Source organism: Lutjanus erythropterus, chromosome 8, assembly GCF_056507025.1.
Source record: "Lutjanus erythropterus isolate fLutEry1 chromosome 8, fLutEry1.hap2, whole genome shotgun sequence".
NCBI classification, from domain to species: domain Eukaryota; kingdom Metazoa; phylum Chordata; class Actinopteri; order Lutjaniformes; family Lutjanidae; genus Lutjanus; species Lutjanus erythropterus.
Genome location: NC_139324.1, coordinates 29081628 through 29103423, shown reverse-complemented (window position 1 = coordinate 29103423; position 21796 = coordinate 29081628). Strand labels below are relative to the sequence as shown.

The 21796-nt window shown below is 37.1% G+C and overlaps 1 protein-coding gene across 2 annotated transcripts in view; it reads right to left on the bottom strand.

Annotated features, from left to right (window-relative positions):
- The window catches only part of fign (fidgetin), a 42206-nt gene extending 23590 nt beyond the window's left edge, over positions 1-18616 (bottom strand). The window contains exons 1-2 of one of the 2 annotated variants that reach the window (XM_084724094.1): positions 18363-18616; positions 17414-17448 (exon numbers count right to left, since the gene is read on the bottom strand). In XM_084724094.1, coding sequence (XP_084580220.1) covers positions 17414-17438 — 25 coding nt within the window. In that variant the 5' untranslated portion in view covers positions 17439-17448; positions 18363-18616. The remainder of the gene's footprint in view (positions 1-17413; positions 17449-18362) is intronic. The other variant, XM_084724095.1, reaches the window with a different exon arrangement.
- Between the last annotated feature and the right edge of the window lie 3180 nt (positions 18617-21796).

Genomic DNA, 21796 nt, shown 5'->3' with positions numbered 1-21796 from the left:
AGATATATCAGTCTGTATCAGTATCGACAGGACTGCAGATTGTTTTTATTTGTTAGCTTTATAGGCAGCATTCTATGTATATTTGAACCTTTTTCAGGTTTCATCCATAGGCCTAAATATATTTTTGCTCTTTTTGTGATTTTCTTTATCTATAGTTATTGACAGCTCACAGTTTCAGTGATGTCATTCTGGATAATAAAGTTTATTGTTAACTGTTAAAGGTAGAATCAGATGGAATGAATGAGGTGTTAATCAACAGAAAGATTCTTGAGTCACATTCCCAGGAAGTCAAATACCGATGTTTTGGGTTGTTAAAGCGTGGCAAAATCATAATTAAAGATAAGTAAATACAGGCAGAGAGCATGGTCTCTGCAGATAAAGACAATAACACACAATTCTAGTGGGACATGAGGGACGACTGAACGGGATTACATTTATATGAGTCTATTTTTTTTTTTTTTTTTTTTAGAAAATGTTGCATATTATGCCTTTAAATATCCTGCCTTCTGAGAGACCACTGCAAAAAAAATGTGTGTTTGTGTATATATTTTATATTCTGTATATTATATTCTGTATAAAGAATATTGGCAGACCAGTCTGGCCCTGCTATGAATCCTGTGTTGCATTGTCTGAACAACAACAACAACAAAAACAAAAATAGAAAAATAGAAGGTGATTGAAAAAAGCAAAAACAGAGAAATGCAGAAGCCATACTTAACTGCATCAGTGTGAGTTCATGTCTCAAGTGCTACATAAAGATGCTTAAAATCAAGAATAAAACATTATTTTTTAAATCAGTTTTCCTCAGTAGAATAAAAAAAGTGGAAACATTTACACATAAAGTCGTGTTTTTCAGTTTAAGTTTGCATTCAGCATTCAGATTGGTGACCTTTCATTGCACCCTATCGAGCTACTGATTTCTTCCTGTCTTTCCTGGTAATATTAGTGTAGATGAGCATGAAGGAGTAAATGATGATTCATTTTGGTGTCTTTAAACACCGCCTGCAATCCATTTTTTCCAGATTTGAATTCTGGCCATCACAATGTTAATTTAAACAACTGCAAAAAGCAAAACCAACTACAGCCCCAAGTCATATTCTATAATATAAAGCACTGCTACTATATATGTTATATGCAAACTGCTGTAGAGATGCAGTTTAAATTTAGTCATCGTGTCCTGGAAACACTATTAAATAAACTGTTGAGCTAAACAAGATTTCTAACTGGTTTTTGAGACAAAAATAGTAATAGTAAGCGTAATATCAGAGGAGCTTTATGGGCTATAATTGCAAGACTTGGATGAAATCTTTAAAAAAAAAGCTGGCTTGAATCTTCACTGTACACTGGTTGGACGTCTACCATGTGCCAGCTTTCCGTCCATTTCAATGAACACTTAAAAGAGGAAAATAGGCAAATGGCCTGCTGGCTGAAATATGCAATAAAAAAACACAACTACTCCACGGTTTATTTGTTATGTTTTGCCTCTCTTACAGGTTATGTGCATACTGTTAAATAAATCTGCCTCTGGCTAGCGCGAGATCCCTTGATGAATTGCGAACAGCCGACAGTGAAGAGTCTAAGTACACTGGTCCACTTTGTGCAAGGCGATTCGTACAGCCTTGCTCATTTGGGTATGCATGAAATAACAATATCCTACTGGGAGCGTTCTGAGTTTCAAACGTTTGGGGTCAACTACACGAGCAGATTCCACATGTGCAGCCCGTGGCCACTGAGGTCTGGAATCTACCTCCCTCCTGGCTGGGTGACGTTGCATGTTCTATTTCCAGACCGAGGGTTGAAGTGAGGCTGCAGGGAGTGTAACACTGACCCACATGACCTGTGGCCTAGAAAAGCTGCCTGAAGCTCTGCACACTAAAAACTCCTCACTCCTTTGCTACAGCCTTTCAAAGGGAAACGAAACCTTTGCGCAGAGCATGTGTCTTTTCATGCCAAATGATTTGCATCCTTTTTATTCACATCTTTGACTTGTTGTCAATGTATTCCGTGCTGTTGTGGAGCCTCATGCTCACTCTCTGAAGTCTCAAGTGGGAAACAGGGAAAGGAAGTCGAAGAGGCAAAAACTGCTTTACTTTCAGGCCCAGTGTCTACAGGCCACATGTCTCCAGTCATCTGTCACTAGTTTACATACATACTATGACACTTCCTCTCTCTGTGGGAACCCGTTGTCACCACTTGGCCGCCAGCAGAGGCTGACTGGGTGCTAGATGGGTCTCCCCCAGGTACCTCTAGGGAGCCACATTAGGCCTAGCTGACAGACTGACAGGAATACGCACACACACACACACTCTTACCCCACACACACACACATCTTTTGCCCAAGCACTCACTCCTCCTACAGTACGCCAGCTCGCATGCTCCCAAGGCATGGCACACTTTGCATAAAGCAGTGACTTTGCTCTACATCAGTTTTTTTTTTTTTTTTTTTCCAGACACAAAATTATTTTTCACCCCTCTAGCCTCTACATGCTACATGGAAGTTTTGAAATGAATAATGGAAACAACAGAGCTGAAGACTCATGGGATCCATTTAAAGATGTGGGAGAGGCAATGCAGTCAGGGTTTGGACTGCAGAAAGAAACATCACGCTCCAAGTAAATGAATCTACTATTGTTCTGCGCATTATAGAAATACTGCTATAAACTGTGAGCAGGGCTGTTAATGTCAACAATGACATAATGTTAATACATTTTCCTTTAAATCAGGAAGAAAAATATAACAATAAAAACATACTTTTTTTTTTTTATTTCACACTCGGAAAGAAAAGATCTGTGGGCAACCAGAGCGCTGTAAAAACAAACTATTTGTTGTAAACTTAAAAGGTATAATATGCAACATTATCCTTAGAAAATACATAGACTCATACATATATAATTCTTTTAAAGCATCACTTATGACCCACTAGGAGCGTGTGGTGGTGTCTGTATCCTCTGCCTATGTTTCCTTATTTTCTCATGATTGTGCTGTGCTCAGGACGCTTTACGGACCCAATATGTCAATATCTGACACCCAGGAAAGAGATTCAACAATCAGCAATCTTTTTGGTGCGTTTGCAAACAGCTCAAACTGATTTTACCTCGTTAGTCTCTGGACCGCCTTAAGATTTTAAGTTGTCTGAATCTGAAAAGATGAGGTCATTTTTTTGGAATGATTCAAAACAAATGAACTTTTCTAGTCAAATAAACTTGATTTAGTTGTACTATACATATAATAGGTATAAGAATAACAATAAGCTTGAGACATTAAGTTGGACCAACAACTTTTCAATCACACTTAAAAATCATTTTATTTTCTCAGTTGAAAGGGTCATTTACTCACAGCTACCAAATATTAATGGTTCATGGTTCACAGTGTTATTTTTATTGTGAAAACAAGTAACCATGATTTATCTTAAAAAGTAGAATCAGTAGGATTTATCCGAGCTGTTCATTGATGCACTACAGAGGTATCAGAACGTCAGATACCGACATTTGGGGGTGATAAAGCATCCAGAGTACAGCAAAATAATGAGAGAAAAAAAAACACAGGCAGAGAGCAGGTTCCTTGCAGACACAGACAAACACCACACTTTTGTTTATGAGTCTGTGCATTTTTTTTTTAAAGAAAATGTAACATATTATACCCTCAGGTTAAAACAAATAGTTTATTTTAACAGTGCTGAGTCTCCCCACAGATCTTTTCTTTCCTAGGGTGAAATAAAAGTATATTTTTATATATTTATATTGCCATATTTTTCTTTTAAGAGATTGTATGTTTATATAAATCTATACGGTATATTGTTTTTAAAGAAAATGTTGTATATTATACCTCTTAAGTGTGTTAGAGACACAGCACATTTTCAACATGTATTTTTTTTCTTCAGGGTCTCTGTTGAACAAAGCATGCTGGGAAGTCAGCTGATCATGTTTGATTTAATGAGTTGATCAGAGAAAAGAGAAAATCGCAGTGCATTCATTCAATTCATCATTTCAAGTCCAAAGACTTCTAGTTAGACAGTCTCATAAGTTAAGTTTAATGTACTTGAACAAATAAAACTTGTATATTTATGTTAAGTAAATAAAAAAATAAGTTCCTCCTGTGTGATTCTTCACCTGACGCTTTTTCCTCTTGCTATTACAACATTGCATATCTCTTAAAAAAAAAGAAAAAAGACTGTTAAATTGTCTGAATGTATTTTTTCCACATTATTACTAAGAAAAATGTTCCCTTCAAAACAAAACAGTATTTGGGTTCAATTAACTTGAATAAATAAAACATATATATTTAAGTTAAGTGAGCAAAGATGGACTGATTCCACTAAATTCTTGTTTCATTTCCTACAATGAGCTTTCAGCAACAAAAAGCTAAAAAAAATAAAAACCTGAATGCATTCTGTCTTATTTCTGCAGGTGCAATACTAGACTGCACACAGGAATCACGTTTAAAAAAAAGAAAAAAGAAAAAAAAGGAGCTTCTGTTTGGTGCACACCATCCAAGTGAACAAATGGCTTGATTTCCTTTGCTATGTTTAGCTTTTCTCAGCAAAACCTACGTTTGGTATTTCCACCTTGCCTCCCCAGATACTCAGAGTGGAAGTGAAGCGAGCGAGCGCAGGGCAGTCCACTGTTAACAGCTATTTCAGACCATGCAAAGTCAACACGACTCCCTGAGGTGATTTCCTGATAATGAACACAAAAGAAGTGTCAGCCCTCATAAAGCTCTGTGATGATGCTGAACTCTTGAGCGCTCATTTTTTTTTTGCACTCTTATTTTTCTGATTTAAATTAATCTAATTCCGTGTGGACTCTAAGAGGGACTGTCAAATAGGCCACATGCCAGACAACAAGACTTGCAGAGACTATTCACTTACACCGTGCAAAGTGAGACTCACATTGTTGGGAGGGGAAGAAAACAAGGAACAACTTTATGAATTTTAATTGCCTACATGTATTAATCTACCAGTAATTAAAACATAAATGTTTTCTTAATGTTTCATATTTAATTATTTCTGCATACAGCAACTGCTGGGAATCAAAGTTTCACCTCCACTTCAAACGGCTACCTCAAAGAAAGCAAAAGGTTACTTGTAGTTTGTGCAATTACTTAATTTAGTGCTTTATACCTTAAAGGGATAGTTCGGATTATTTGATGTAGGGTTACAGAGGTGTATATCAACAGTATGTGTATTACCTACAGTAGATGGCAGAGAGGAGCACCAGCAAAGAAGCAAAACAATGGACTGCTGTGGACAGGATCAGCAACAAAAGGTATTTTAGCCACTTATAAAAAACTGCTGTTATACCAGCAGATATGGCCCTCTCCAAACCAACCAAACTCCATAGGCAAAATCAGTCATTTTACCTCACACACAGGAGTTGGAGTTGTTGGTCTACCTGTGCCTCGATCTGTTAGTTTGTTTGCGTCATTGTGTGACTTCAATGAATCCCAACTATCCTTTTAAAACAGCGAAGCCAAACAATAACACAAACAAACTAACAGTGGTGGACCAGCGGCCCACATGTGTGAGGTATCGTTACCAATTTTGTTTGTGGTCACAAGCAACGAAACAAGTGGAGCAGCTGCATCCCCACTATTACTATTACTATGCAAAAGTGTATGTTGCATCCCCACTTTCTGATCCCACATCTTTGCTATTTTGAAACATCTGAGCTAGTTTGAATCAAAAATTTGATTCCCACAGCCCTCTCCTTCTAAAATACAGACACACACAGGCTTGTAGCAGGTTGAGTCAACAAAAACATAAATGTAAAGTTTGTATTAAATTACTGTTTATCTTTATGGATTATATTGATGCCGGATTGACAAGAATACATATGATATCTTTTGCCTTGTGTTTCTATGTTTTTATGGACACATAATGAAATGCTAATATCATATAATATCATAATTCTTAAAGGGAGTTTGGTGTAATATTTTCCCCAGAGAGTACAGGGAGCTTTAGTTTAATTTAAACTAGTAACATGTTTCATTTTAACATTTTGTTACCACTACAGGAAGAAGAATTCCTGTTTTACCTCCCCTTGCCTGTCAGTGATATTGCCCTCACTTTTAACTATAACTAGGTGCCCACAATTGTGGATTCTGTTAGTGTAGACAGAGCAGTATTTGGCTCATACAACAGCAGTTTCCCATCAGAAAAGTCTGTCTGACGGCAAAGTAAAGCTGTGAAAATATTCTAAATATAGCGTAGTGTTTTTTAGGTAGACCTTTTCCCAGTGGCTAAAATACCTTTTGCTGCCGACCCTGTGCACTTTGCTTGACATCCCTACTGGTACTCCTCTCTGCTTCTCCAAACTGGCGGCGTGCCCACCTGCAGCGACTGTAGGTACACGCTGACTATGGATAAGTATCTCATACGACCTCACTTTGATTAATCTTAACTCTCCCTTTAATAAGCTGCACGCTATAACAACAACACATAACATCACTGAGTATCCCCAAACATCCAGTCACCCTGCCTCACTCCTGCACACGCCGCTGCGGTCGCGTCACAGTGTCACTGCAGACACCCGCTGCCTTGCCGCAGCCTGACACCTTAAACCTCCGTGGCAGCGTATACTCACCCCTCTACCCTCCCCTCTCTCTTCCCTCCCCCACCTCCGCTCATCCTCCTCTCCCTCCTCTCCACACCATCAGGCAGACCTCAACCCATCCTCTCGCCGTCCCTGGCGCTCAAGGCTCCCTCTGCCAGCACCTGGCACAGCGCCAACCTGTCAGCCACCCGACTCCACGGAGGATGAATGAATCGCTGAGAACTTTGTGAGAACCGCTAATGGCTCACATCTCATCTGATCGTCGTTTTAGCTAATTGTCTGAGATATCAATTTGAGACAATTAGCATGGTATGTGATGAATGGGACAATGAAAAACAGTCAAAAGATTAACTTTTATATTCAAGGCTAGCCCCTGCATGCTCTTGAATATAAATATCAAAGTTAATTCAAGCATGTATTTCAATACATCAATTATAAGACAATTATATTTTCATACAATGACAAAATAAAATGACTGGCATACGGTATTATTCTGCAAGACAAATTTATTCCAATTCTAATTTTATTCTTACACTAACATATTTTTTCTCTGATTTAATTTAGAAGAAACTACATTTTATAAAATCAAAGCAGTGGGATCACAGTGTCTTGGTGTTATCTTAACTAAGGGGTTAGATTCACTGCTGTCTCTGCGGGCTTCACTAAAGTGATTGAAAAGTGGTTTGTGCAAAAGTTAGACGATTTTATAGAAAAGCACATAAGTGAGAACCAGCATGAATTTAGAACAAGCAGATCTACATCTTTAGCACTGATCAAATTAATAGACAAAATCACAGCAGCCATAGAAAGAAAGCAATATACAGTGGGGGTATTTATTGATTTAAATGCATTCAGTGCCATAGATCATGGTTTGTTATTGTCCAGATTGCAGGCTTATATAATTAGTAGGACTATATATATATATACATATGTGGTTAAGTAGTTATTTCAATAGTAGGCAGCAGTTTGTGCAGTTTGCTGCTAATGACTCTGAGTTTATGAGGGTGAATGTGGGGTCCCACAAGGGTCAGTTTTGGGCCCCAAAACTATTTACTCTATCTGTTAATGAGATTTGTAAAGTGTCCAAAACGTTGCAATATCCTGTTTGAGGACAAAACAAATGAAAAATTATCCTTGAATTTGAATATAACAAAATGTATGGTTTTCGGTAGGGCTGCACAATTAATCGCAATATTATTGAAATCGGCAAGTGCAATATCTAAATCGCAGAACTAGAACGAAAACTCTATAATGAGGTACTGTAGTACTGCGGAGACGCCCCAGCCTAAAAATCTTGTTCTTCAAATGATTGAAAACATGTTTGTTTGTTTCAGGCCCCAAAAAAATATCACATTATCATGATTTTAACAATTTTATTTTTTCAGTAAAAATGAAAACTTTAATGCAGAAACAATCATTCCCGCTAATCATATTACATATAGCAATCGTAATTTCGGTCAAAATTATCACAATATGACTTTTTTCACCATATTGTGCAGCCATAGTTTTTTATTTATATAGTAAATATAATATATAGTATTTATAGAGACAAAATAATGGAATATTATAGACTTACTTAGTCATATTTATGTTGACTGTCATTGGTGGTTTTGAATGTTTGATTCTTTAATCTTCTTTAAATTCTTTACAGTTGAATTTTTATGAGTGATATACAAAAAGGAGAAAGGTCATACGTATTTATGTTGTCAATTAAGAAAAGGGCAGGTAATATAAGCTTTTTCTTCCTCCTGCTCCTTTTTCTATAACCTGTGTGAGTGGTTCGTGTTAAAGTGTACTATCTGTTTTTGTGACATTGCCATCGAAAAACACTGAAATGAGCAAAGTAAAGAAAATTAAACTAAACTGAACTAAATATTGATTAAGACAGGCCAGCGTCAAGAGAAATATGAGCGTTTGAATATAAAAAAAAAAAAAACACATTTCAGAGACCTACAACGAAGACTAACATATAATGAAGCTGACAAATGTGTACTTAAAGGTTCTCTAGTTGCACGGGTTTTCAGTCGAGCTAGAATGGCGGCCTCGATTGCCAGATTAGTCAGACACTGTTTTGTGAGAGCACAAGAAGAATTTCAATACAGCGAAATATTGAGTTTTCTCTTATCCTCTTGTGAAACGCTCGCTGCTCTCTCACAATACTCTAGAAACTAACCAACAGCACGCAATAAAAGAGAAAAAAAAACACCTTGGAAGAAGGACAGGAAAAAACACCTCTCTTCACCAAGGTTATTCAATGATAAGCAACAGTGCTCAGGCACACAATGACGGCTCAAAGTGCCAGCTATTTTCAGAAGCCATGTAATTGTAGATTTTGTTAATCATAGTCCTTGAGGGTTGAATATCCACTGCCTGAGAGTAACAGTAAATAATCTGACTAAAGACATAATTTCGAGATATGGACACAGATTCAGTCACAAGGACTCGATGTTATATGATTTCTTATATGGGTAAAGCCACTTCATTCAGACCTTGTTCATAAAGCAGCCTACAAATGACACGCTCAGCCACAATACCACATTATAAATCATTTTAAGAGGATGTTAAGAAAGTTACATTAAGACATGGACTGTGGAAAAATATCTGCAAGGCTTCAATTTACAGCCAGGCAACATTCTAGATGTAGTTTATCTTTGCTGAACTAGAGATAAGAAATCTTTTTCGCCACTAAAAAAAAAAAAAAAAAAAAAAAATCAAGAATTTAGCATGTCTAATTAAAATGTAAACAGTGTAATGAGGACATCAGTGATTTAGGCAAACGTCTCTCTGGCTGCCACTGGGGGTATGATAATTACAGAGGCAAATCTATGAATGCACATGAATCTCCTACAAGTCCAGATTAAAAGCCTTAGTGCTAAACCTAGTTTAGTACACCTGGGGATTGTCTATTCTAGCCAATCCCCAGCAGGCTCGGAGCTGCCTCGTCTCCTTATGAGTGCAGAGACGCCTCGTGTGAAACAAAGCCACTGTCTCAGTGTGCTGCAACGAGGAGAACAAGGAGTTTAAGGAGCAACAAATGCTACACTCTGTGTAAATAACACGCCTGGCATATGTGGCCTGAATAAACCAGCCCTATACAACATGACTCATGGACGTGTTTCTGTCATAATCAGTCATTTAGTAAACCATAAGCTCTATAAGCACAGTCTGCGTTATGGTATGGAGCATAATAACATCACAGGGTGTATGTGTGAAAGATTAGCTTCTTAGAAAAAGAAGTGGAAGAGAAAAAGCATGCACAAAGAGCAACAGACATGCACAATCACATACAAATACATGCATGCACATAATCCTTACATAAACATTAATATGATTAGAGATGCAATGACTCATTGGCTATTAAATTAATCACCAACTATTCTGATAATTGATTAATTATTTTGAGTCATATGTAATTCAAAAAAAGTCTGATTTCACCTTCTGAATTATGAATATTTTCTGTTTTCTTTACTCCTTTCTGACAGTAAACTGAATATTTTTGTCATTTAAGGACGTCATCATTTTATGGACCAAACAACTAATCAATTAATTGAGAAAATAATTGACAGATTAATCGATAATGAAATTAATTGTTTGTTGTAGCCTTATATCTGATATTACAGCTGGGTAATAATATACAACACTGATATTGTGACATCAGACTAAATATCGATTGATTTTGGATAGCTTTATATTGTGATATGCTGTCTTTAGGGCTGCAACTAACAATTATTTTCACTGTCTATTAATCTGATCATTATTTTCCTGATTAACTGATTAGTTGTTGTTCAATTAAATCTTAGAAAATAGTGATAAATGTTGATCAGTGAGTCCCGAAGCCCAAGACAACATCCTCGAATGTATTGCTTTGCCCAAAACCCAAAGATATTCAGTTTGTTATCATACATGAGTAAAGAAACAAGAAGATATTAACATTTAATCATCATTAATTTTGACTGAGAAATTTGAAAAATACTCAAACTCATTAATCGATTAATTGAAAACAGTTAGCGATTAATTTAATAATCAGTTTATAATCGATTAACTGATTAATCATTGTAGTTCCAGGTGTCTTTTCCTGGTTTTAAAGGCTGCATTACAGTAAAGTGATTTTTTTTTTGCTGAACTTACCAGGCTATTCTAGCTGTTGTCTTATTAGCCTCATATCACTGATGATTATTTATTTTAAAAAATGTTGTTGACATTTTGCAAAAGCACCAATAGTCATCTCTACAGCAATATCAATATCAAATTGATTTTGTCCATATTGTCCAGCCCTACTGTCAGTGTTTTATTATTATATTTGATTTGTATGATTGCTGCTGCATTAATGTGTATGTTGCATTTTACTGCTGTAGATGTTTAAGGTTGAGCTACAGGTTGGTAGTTAATTCTACAACAATGCATCGTATTTTATAACATCATCATATGTTTGCACTGTTTGAGAATTTACTTTATGTTAATTTAGAGAAAATGTGTATATTGAGATATATATTATATATCACAGAATAGCCTAAAAGTATAGACATGTTATTTATAAGGCACACTGCACAGCCCTATATAACATATGCTACAGTACAACCAGAGAAATCTATGGAGCAGTTTGAATTTTAGTGCTGCAGTGAAACAGTAAGACTAAATGGTTCCTAATGTGCAACCTGTGTTGTCTTATCCAGCAGAATCTGTTAAACTAAATGAAACGGTGAGTATTTTGTTTGAATTAGATGAAAAAATAACATGACAGGCCTGTAGCTAGGAGACACATGAAGGGTAAGTACAAGCAGCCAATGGTAGGCACATGCATTTTAGAAAATGTCTATGCCATATGCTGTCACTCAGAGGCAAAAAAAAAAAAACAAGTCTGAGCAGACAGTCGCTGTGTCTAAATGAGATGGTAGGAGGAGGAGGAGGAGGAGGGGGAGGAGGAGGAGGAGGAGGAGGGGAGAGAAAGGGAGGATGTCAAGGATTCATGGTCCTTCATCTTTGCAGTAGAGCAAACACGTCCCTCAGTATAGCAACAGACAGCTGCCTCCACTTTCTAATGCAGTCTAACTTAGATCAGTGCAAGAATTGTCAGCGTAGAGAGAAACACACAAAGATAACATAGCAAGCTGCCATGAGGGAAACGACAGAGATGTGGATACAAGAGAGGGGGAGACGAACACAGAGAGAGAGAGAGAGAGAGAGAGGGGAGGGAGGGAGGGAGGGACACGTAGAATACTTAGAAGAAAAGGAGTTTTTTTGTCCCTTCTGCTAGCGTCTTCCTCCACTGGGGACTCCCTCTCTTTTTATATGAACAACAGTAAAGACTCCACTTAACATATTTGCTTAAAGATGACAATCCTGCACTGATCTCACACAATCCAGTCAAAGGGCTGAACTGGATTCCTTCTAGTTACTGACAAATAGATCCGTCTGTACAGATGAATATTGCATCGATTTACAACGGCACTGCAGACGTCCCGGGGGGTGTTTACACAGAGGCCGTTACAGGTATGGAGGAGTTGCTTTAATTGTCATCATTAGTGCACACATATAAAGTGTCGGTCCTGTCATTTACACCGCCTCCCTGTCCTAATGGTTCATGTCAGACTGTCAGTTTTAGTGATGACTAACACAGACTTTCAGATCATGGACAACACATTAAAAGAAGCATTTCTTCAGCTGCAACCATCAGTCAATTAATCGTGTCAACTATTAAATTAATCGCAGAATATTTTGACGATTGATTAATCAATCTGAGCCATTCTTTAAAGGTATGATAAACAACATTTTCTTTAAAAACAATATATAGACTCATATAAGCATAATCCCTTTCAATCATCACATATGACCCACTAGAAGTGTATGGTGGTGTTTCTGCAGAGATCCTGCTTTCTGCCTGTATTTCCTTATTTTCTCATTATTCTGCAGTGCTTGGGATGCTTCACCAACCCAGACAGTCAGTATACGACGTCCTGGTATCTTTCTGGTGTGTTTACAAACAGCTCAGCTCTGGTTCTACCTTTAACAAAATAAAAAATGTCCAGATTCTCTGATTTCAGCTTCTAAATCTGGTTTCACTTTTTTTTTTTTTAACTACATTTTTCTATCATTTCATGGACAAAGCAACTAATCGATTGATCGAGAAAATAATCAACAGATTAATTGGTAATACTATCAAAAGTATTAATGTAACACCAAAGATTTGTTTTTGTTTGTTTGTGTTTTTGTGCACAACTACGATTAAGTAACCTTACAATAAATTACAGATACTCTAGTGTATATTTATATGTTATATTAGTTATAACAGCAGAAAAAACAAATGCTGAATTAGATTTATGTGGTGCAGTTAGTGCACAGAAAATAAATATGAAGTTGTAAAGCAACATTTTTTTTAAAAGTACTTGTCATCATTAGTACACACATATTTGAAGTGTCTGTCCTGTCACAGTAATGATTCATGTCACACTGTCAGTTTTAGTGATCACTCACAGTGACTTCAGATTATGGACAGAATATTTAGAGCAGCATTGCTTCACACAAGAGCTGCTACTAATTGTGTCAGCTATCAAATAATAACTGATGACTATTTTGAGGATCGATTTCAGACATTTCTTAAGTTGAAATTCTCTGATTTCAGTATCTCAGATGTGAATATTTTCTCTTTTTCTTTCCTCCTCAATGACAGTAAACTGAATATCTCTGGTCTGTGGACAAAACAAGACATTTGGGAAACTCTGATCGATATTTTTCACCATTATCTGACATTTTACAGACCAAACAAGTCACCGATCAATCAAGAAAATGATTAGATTGTTCAAAAATGACACTAATGAGTTAAAAATTAATGTAAGACGTTCTATATGTAGCAGAAAGCACAAACCCTGATTTTGATTTAGGAGGTGCAAACAGTGCACTGAAAATAAATATGAGCTTATAAGACATTTTTTTCGCCTAGAATAAAAAAAAAAAAAAAAAAAAAAAAAAGATTTTGAAGTTTCAAAATTACTTTACAAATGTGACTTTCAAAAGCAGAGCAGACATCCCAGGGTGTGTTTACACAGAGGCAGTTACAGGTATGGAGGAGCTGCTTTAATTGTCATCATGAGTGCACACATGTCGGTCCTGTCATAGTGATGCTTAACAGTTTCAGTGACTTCAAATTATGACCAGAACATTTTAAAGCAGCATTGTTTCACACTGGAGCTGCAATTAGTTGATTATTCATGTCAACCATCAAATAATTGCCAACTATTTTGAGAGTAAATTTGGGTAATTTTTAAGTAAAAATGTCAAAATTCTCTGATTTCATCTTATAAACTGAATATTTTCTAGTTTATTCACTCCTCTGTGACAGTGAAGTGAATGTCTTTGGGTTGTGGACGAAAGAAGACATCTGAGGACGTCACACTGTGCTGACATTTCATAGATAAAACAACTAATCGATTAATCAAGAAGGTGATGGACAATTCAATTGATCAAAGTTAACGTACAATGCACACTGAATATTTGTTTGTTTGTTTGTTTGTGTCCTTGGGCGCAACTGTGATTAAGTTACCTAATAATAAATCAAGGATATTCTATATATTGTAACGGTTATAACAATAAAAGATTACAAACCCTGAATTAGATTTATGTGGTGCAGTTAGGTAAAGAAAATAAATCTGATTTCATAAAGCAACATTTTCCCTTAAAGAAAAATGAGGTTTATAAATTTCAAAATTACTTTAGAAATGTGATTTCCAGCAGCAGTGCAGACATCCCAGGGGGTGTTTACACAGAGGCTGTTAGGAGCTGCTTTAATTGTCATCATGAGTGCACACATATAAAACGTCGGTCCTGTCATTTTCAGCGATCAGAGCATTTAGAGCGGCACTGCTTCACATCAGAGCTGCAACAATTAGTCAACTAATCGATCAGCTGTCAACTAAAATTAATCACCAGCTATTCTGATGACCGATTAATCGTTTTGAGTCATTTTTATATATACAAAATTTCTGATTTCAGCATCTCAAATGTGAATATTTTCTGTTTTCTTTAGTCCTCCCTGACAGTAAACTGAATGTATTTGGTTTGTGGACAACATGAGACGTTTGAAGACGTCTTCTTGGGTTTTGAGAAACAATGTTCGGCGTTTTCACCATTTTCTAACATTTTATGGACCGAACAACTGATCAATTATTCATATAGAGAAAATGACTGAAAGATCAGTTGATAATGAAAGTTATCATTAGTTGCAGACCTGCTTCACATGCGACACCATCAAGTCAAAGATAAATGTAAGATGCAAACCAAAGATTTGTTTTTGTGTGTGTTCTTGGGCATAACTGTGATTAAAGGCATGATATGCAATATCTTCCTTAAAAAATGTATAAATATAATAAATATAATCCCTGCAAATCATCACTTTTGACCCACTAGAAGTGTGTGGCGGTGTCTGCATGTATTTCCTTATTTTCTCCTTATTTTACTGTGCTTGGGACGCCTTACCAACCAAAAATGTTTGACGTCTTGGGAATGAGACACAACAATAAACTATCTACTGGTACATTTGGAAACAGTTTGGACAAATCCTACTGATTTGATTTGTGTGGTGCAGTTAATGCTCTGAAAAGAAATATGAATTTGTACAGTGATATGTTTCCTTAAAAAAAAATCAGATTTAGAAATTTAGAAACTACTTTAGCAATGTGACTTTAAAAAAAATAAAAAATCTGTCTGACTACATTAAACAAGGTGCACTGACCGTGAAGTGGAGAGGAAAACCTCAATATTACACGACTAAAAATAACGAGTAATTTACTACATCCTCCTGTCATTGAGAAATAGGTGAACGCAATTACTGAGTTTACTTCACACAACTTCTTGCTCGTATAAATAGTCGCTCTTAAAAGTGTGAACGTGTGACATTCAGCAAAGAAGGTGATGAAAACAGGAGGGTCAGCATCTGTCGTCGAATTGGGCTCCGAGATTCACGTCAAGCAACAGCTCAGATTGCTATCATAAGTGCCATCCTATGAGAAATAAACAGAGCTGTCAGCTTCTTTCCATGCACGCCGGAGGTGTCCGGGGTTAAGTAAGGACCTGCGAGAATCACCTAACACGCTGCAGGAGATCAGACATGGAACCCTTCCAGGGTCTGAACTCTGATAAATGTCCTCAGGTAGCACTTAATAATAATTAGGATATTTAGGAGGAAAGATCTGCAAGAGTATTTTGAGTGTTTTTACTGTTCAGATGCATTGTACTTTTTAAAAATAAACCTACTCTTGCACAATATATTCAAACCATAACTTTCACTAATATTCATTGTGTCATGCATTTCCAAATATGGTATAAAATGAAGTATTTCAGATTATTACTAAACGCAAACTGTGGATTCAGATTTAAATATAATTAATTGCTTCAAACTATTTGCCATCTGGTTCAGTGTCCATATCTGAGCAGCTAAAATCAAAGTTCTTACCTAATAAAAATAACCACCACACATGCATGGAGGGGGGGGTCTAAATATAAAACACATAAAAATCTGACCGACAAATTTAATACCCACTTTACAAAAACACATTACAACCAAACACTCCAACATAATGAACGTGGTAGTAATGTACATTTTTTTTTTCCCTCCACTGAGTGACGGATGCTGCGATGCTGTTATTTTTTGAAGAGGAATGAAAACATACTTCAGCTCACTGCTGATGATGTTAATTTCCTCTCAAAGCAAAACATGCAAATGAAATGTGTGAACACAATTAAGTAAATTGTTCTATGGAGGTGGGAAAGGTTCACTCGGGACAAAGTGTTTGCAAAAGAGAGACAGCACACAACTTGTTACTTCTCCTGACTTTGTACGTTCAGATCCATTTACTGGCTTGTCACAAACCATTTCCACTGGAACATGAATAACGGCTATTTCTGACGCTGCCTTTCAACTAATTTGTGAGCAAATCTGATTGAGTTTCACTAATGAGTTGTTGCAGAATGTGACAACTAAATAAAAAAAAAAAGCACATGACAACTCCTGGAATAAAAGTTACAACAAGTCCAAGAGTGAGTTTTCCTCAGAGTCAGACTATACAACATCATGTTTAACAAATTACCATATAACAATAATAATATCACCAACATATTTTAGCATTATTGCATTACTTTTTTAGTCATCCTTCATATTACAAATTATGGAACACAAAATGTGGAATATTTGTGATGCAACTGGTACCAGATAATTGAGAAAATGTGATGCCAAATTTATTGTTTTCTGCAGTTTTCAGATAAACACTAGAGGTAATAAAATTCTTAATATTTGCGAGAGATCCTTAGCTGCAGTCACGTCATAAATTTTAAAATAAATAACATTTATAAAGCTGTCATGAGAATATCCTCTATAAATTCTTTTAAGGACAAATATTTAATTTATGGCTTAATAATAACATAATAACAGACTATGTCTCAACACACACAATAAAAAAAAGACTATTTAAAATAAGTGTGTTTGAAATTTGATCTCTTAATGACAATTTGCAGCCTGTCTGGGTAATTTCACAGCCACTGTCTATGAGGCACAATAATCATATTGTTAGTGTAATGCATGCAAAAATATGAAAGCAATGCAACAAGAAGGAAAAAAGCAACTGCACATAAAGAATGTCAGAAATAGAAACCAAGGAAAATTAAAGTTAACCTCCACAACTGATAATACAAATTAATCATATAATGTGCCTTTATCTCTGGTCTATTTATTATTATAACCTAAATTAAGTAAACTTTCAAAGATGAACCAAACATGCACAAAGAAAAAATGCATCAGCCTCTTTTTTTTCCAAAATATGACAAATATGGAACAATAACAGTAATATTAATGATAATTCCAAAATGAAACGTACCATAAATACTGGTGCTAGTGATCATGTCTTCAAGCCTAAAAACAAGAGGAGAGGGAGAACAGCAGAATCGGAATTTTCACGAGGAGGAATTCCAAAGGTTGCTTCTCATTACAGCCACTTTTTCTCCTGCAGCAGCAGCAGATATCGGATTTCACAACTTAAAAAAAACGCCTTGTTCTTTCTTCAGGTGTTCATTTAGGTCGTGTAATTAAGGACATCGCAGGAGCAAAGGGAAAAACGGAACATGCGTGGATTTTTTTTTTCTCCTTTAAAAATAAAATGAAAAAAGCCCTGGACGGAGACGCAGAGCCACACACACACACACACACACACACGGCTGGAGCCTGTCACTTCTTCTTGCGCTTGTTGAAAGCAGAGAATAGGAAGCGTGTGAGAGGCTGTAGATGACAGAAAACACACATTCTTCATGCCGCCTATTAGAGGAAGAGGCTAAAGCAGCGTGAAGCCCCCCTCCCTTTACTTTTAAAATAGATTACTTGCCAGCAGTTGTCCCGCTAAGAGCGCAATGACAAGCCATCTATTAAGCTCCCGCCTGCGGTTATCGGAACAACTTTTATTCAGCCTGACATGCAAAAACTTCTCGTTGCGGGAAAGTTATTTAACGGACCGGTTCCAGCCGTGTGCGCGAACATCTCCTCAAACTACGCAGAGTGAGACGTTAATTGCAAACTTGCTCTAATCGCGCAACTTCGCAGCCTTTATTCCGTCCTCGCCAAAGCGATGACAGTAATTCGTGTTTGGAGAAAACGCAGGGTCGAGTGTCCGCAGACCGCAGCGCTGCGATGCGCGACACAGTCTCCGAGCAGCGAGCGTTTGCGCGCACAGACAGACAGACAGACAGACAGAGCTGCTCCGTTTCTCCTGTTTTTTTTTTTTTTTTTTTTTTAAATTGTCAACACGAGCGTCGGACAGGAGGAGAAAGACTTACCTGTGGAGGTGACAGGGCAGCGTCAGGGTTTATAGTACCATCGATCCGCGGAGGGCGCGCATGAATGGCTGGCCGAGGTTAAGCGTGGCTGCTCGCGATTTGAAACCATTCCAAGTTAGTGAGGGGAAGACTGACCACAGCCTCTGCCATGTTGGAATTCCAAACCCTGGACAGCTGCTCCACTGACTGAAGGCAGCACGCTGCTCACTGCGCATGTTCTCTGCAGCCGGAGCCAAATTCAAAGGGAATCAACCTTAATCTGCTGCAGCTCACACGGAGCCTCATCACAACCTTTTCTATAGCTTGTTTTAATGTATTAATCGCGCTGCCCGCACGAACTACAGGGAGTTGGTTCTTGCAGACATTTCTTTGTCTGAGAGCCTGAACATTTAGGACAAGATTCTCTCTATGATGTATTCATCTGCAAATATGATGATGTTATTTCAAAAAAATGAACACAGAAACATTGATTATGTTTTACAGATCTGTAAAGAATTGCATTTTGCATTTCTTCACAGATTATCGGCTATTTATTGATGCTTTCGCCACACAGGGGCCATTAGTTTTGCATATTTGTCTGAGGTAACAAAATGTATTAAAGCAACAGTATGAAATGCATTTATTTGCTTTCTTCTCAAGAGTTAAATGAGAACATTGCTAACACATATCTGCTCATTAAATATGAAGTCACAGCCTTAGGATTGGGCAATATACTGATATATCAATACAGTGATATGAGACTAGATATCTGAGATTTTGGATATTGTTATATTGTGATGTCATGACAGAAGTGTTGTTTTTTTCCTGGGTTTAAAAGCTGCATTACAGTAAAGTGATGTTATTTTAATTACTGATAATTATTTATCAAAAATCTCATTGTGTTAATGTTTATGAATCAGGCATCATCAACAGAAAACAGAAAATGTGTATATTAAAGATATATAGCATATATAGTGGAATAGCTTAAAAATATTGAGATATAATCATATCGCCCAGCATTACACAGCTGTTAGGTGGCTAGCTTAGCTAAGCATAAAGACTGGAAACTGAAAATTTGGATTGAATGCTAGGTTGCCTGCCAACCTCACGGTAACAACAAGACTCCAGGAAGTCACTGCATCTGGTCAAGAAATAGTCCTTCGTACAACCCCCGTAAAACTGCAGTAGACCCTTCCTAAGTTCCACCCATTTTTTGTTCTGTGCTCCAATAACAGTTGAGTTAGCCAAGAGCGGTGAGGAGAGCCATGCCTGCTGGAATCAAGCTGGAAGTACAGGAAACAGGAAAGGAGAAAGTTGACAAAGATACAGAGCTTGCTCAAATGTTATTGGAGCACAGAGCAAAAAATTCATTTAACAAATGACATTTAGGTGGACCTAAGCTAGCCATTTTTAGTCTTAATGCTAAGCTAACCGACAGCTGACTGTAGCGTCACATCTACATGGCAAATGTGAAAGTGGTATTGATTTTCTCATCTAACTCTGCAAGAAAGCAAATAATCATTTGTCCAGAAACTTAATTTATCTACATTAAAAAAATCTTTAATCCAGTCACTGATTGACACAAACGTTAGCAGGTTATTCCCCAGCCCCTCTGTTATCTGTATACAGCCTTGAAGGAGGGGGTGAAGGGGGGGGGGGGGTGATCTCTTCTCCTTTGGGGAAGCGTTTCACGAAGACCCTGGTTAGACACATGATATGAGGATCGGCACCAAAAGTCCCATTATGCCCTCTCATATCCATACCCAAGGCCCTGGGAGTGATGCATTGATTCAGCCTTCAGTGCTCCCTTGACTGCACCGTGCTAATTCCAACTGCATGAGCTCTTTAGAGAAATCCTACCCAAAAGGCAGGACACGGAGTAGCCACTGAGCTGCTCTGGACAATGACAGTTTAAACTTGCACAGTCCAGTATTATTCAGTGTCTCTCTTTTTTCTCACCTCTGTCATTCTATCCTTAAATTGTAGTGTACAGGCGCAGATTCTCCCAAAACTCACCAAGATTTTTAAAGGATGAGAAGCAGAGAAAATGATCATAATAACAGTATGTGTTTGATTTCATTTGCTCGCCTGCTAATTACAAGAGGATGTTTAGTGCTCATCAGAATTTCTCTAACCATGGCGGAATTATCTCCCGTTAATGCTCAGCTGACTCGACCAGAAGCGAGCGTCCGTGCATGCTTGTAGGAACAGCCTGTGAAAATCTCTGTGTGCTGTGGAGGTCATGGCGAAAACAACAGCAGTGCATTTCCAGGTGTAGCCACGTCCATTGTCTCCTTCCTCATATGGGCATGTTCAGTCTGTGCCTTTGTCCTTGTGTCAGCAGGCAGGACATTCTAAATTATTTTGCTCAGCTGCCTCCCTGAACTCTTGCTACAGCACGTCAATACACACATCATGCAGGCTCCCGCACATACAGCCACAGGGATCACAGTTCACGTCCATCACACACTTGAATCCTCCTTGACACATATCAAAGCTCGGGGAATATAAAAGTTATGATTTGGTGTCAGGTGATTTAAGATCATAATCTCAGGTTTATCACCATTTTGTCAATGAGTGTCTGAACTCATTTTGTTACAAAATACAAACGACAAAATACTCAAAAGTAATTAAATACACATTTTATATACATTTTATTGAAGTACTGCTCATCTCTGAATGAATATGATGAAATGTTCTTCCCTCAGGAGAGTTAAAAGCTTGTATTTGTGTGTTTGAAATGCTTAAAATGCATTACTGAATATATCATTTTATTCTAAAACAGTGTTTGTCAAACTTTTTACACCATGCACAACAGAAAATATTAGCGTCTCCAAGTGCCCCATTATGACAGATGTTGAAATACAGTAGCGTAGGTCTACTCTATTCAGCTCTGGAGAGTTCACACATGGAGGCAGATTTATTTATAATAAGATGATTTTTTGTTGTCAGCCACACTATCTTCACAGTGAGGCGGTAAGGTTGCTGCTATCACAGTTTAGCTCATAACTAATCATGTATGACTTGTGTGCGTGCTACATCCATGAACATGACTACATAGCAGATTGATGGTGAAACAAAAGTATTACAAAATATTACAGGAAAGTCAAAGGTTATTTTAAATTTAAGCATTTAAAATGAAAGTATTTTCAGTTGAAATTTCGTAATATTTCGATTATATGTCATTGAATAAATTTATTTCATTTTTAAAATTGTGAACCACTGGAGTGAGCTTGAATACCACCAGTGGTATTTGTCCCATAGATTGAGAATCTAGGTTCTAAAGTAAGACATATTTTTTATCTCCAGGTTTAAACTGTAGAAGTAGAAACTGTGTCTATAAAAAGTTTCCCATCGACAGTCTTTTGCTAAATGTAAGTGAAGCATGTGACATGTCCTGTTGGATCCAGCAGTGTTGCTCATCGTGAACTACCGTATTTCATTTCTCAACCAGC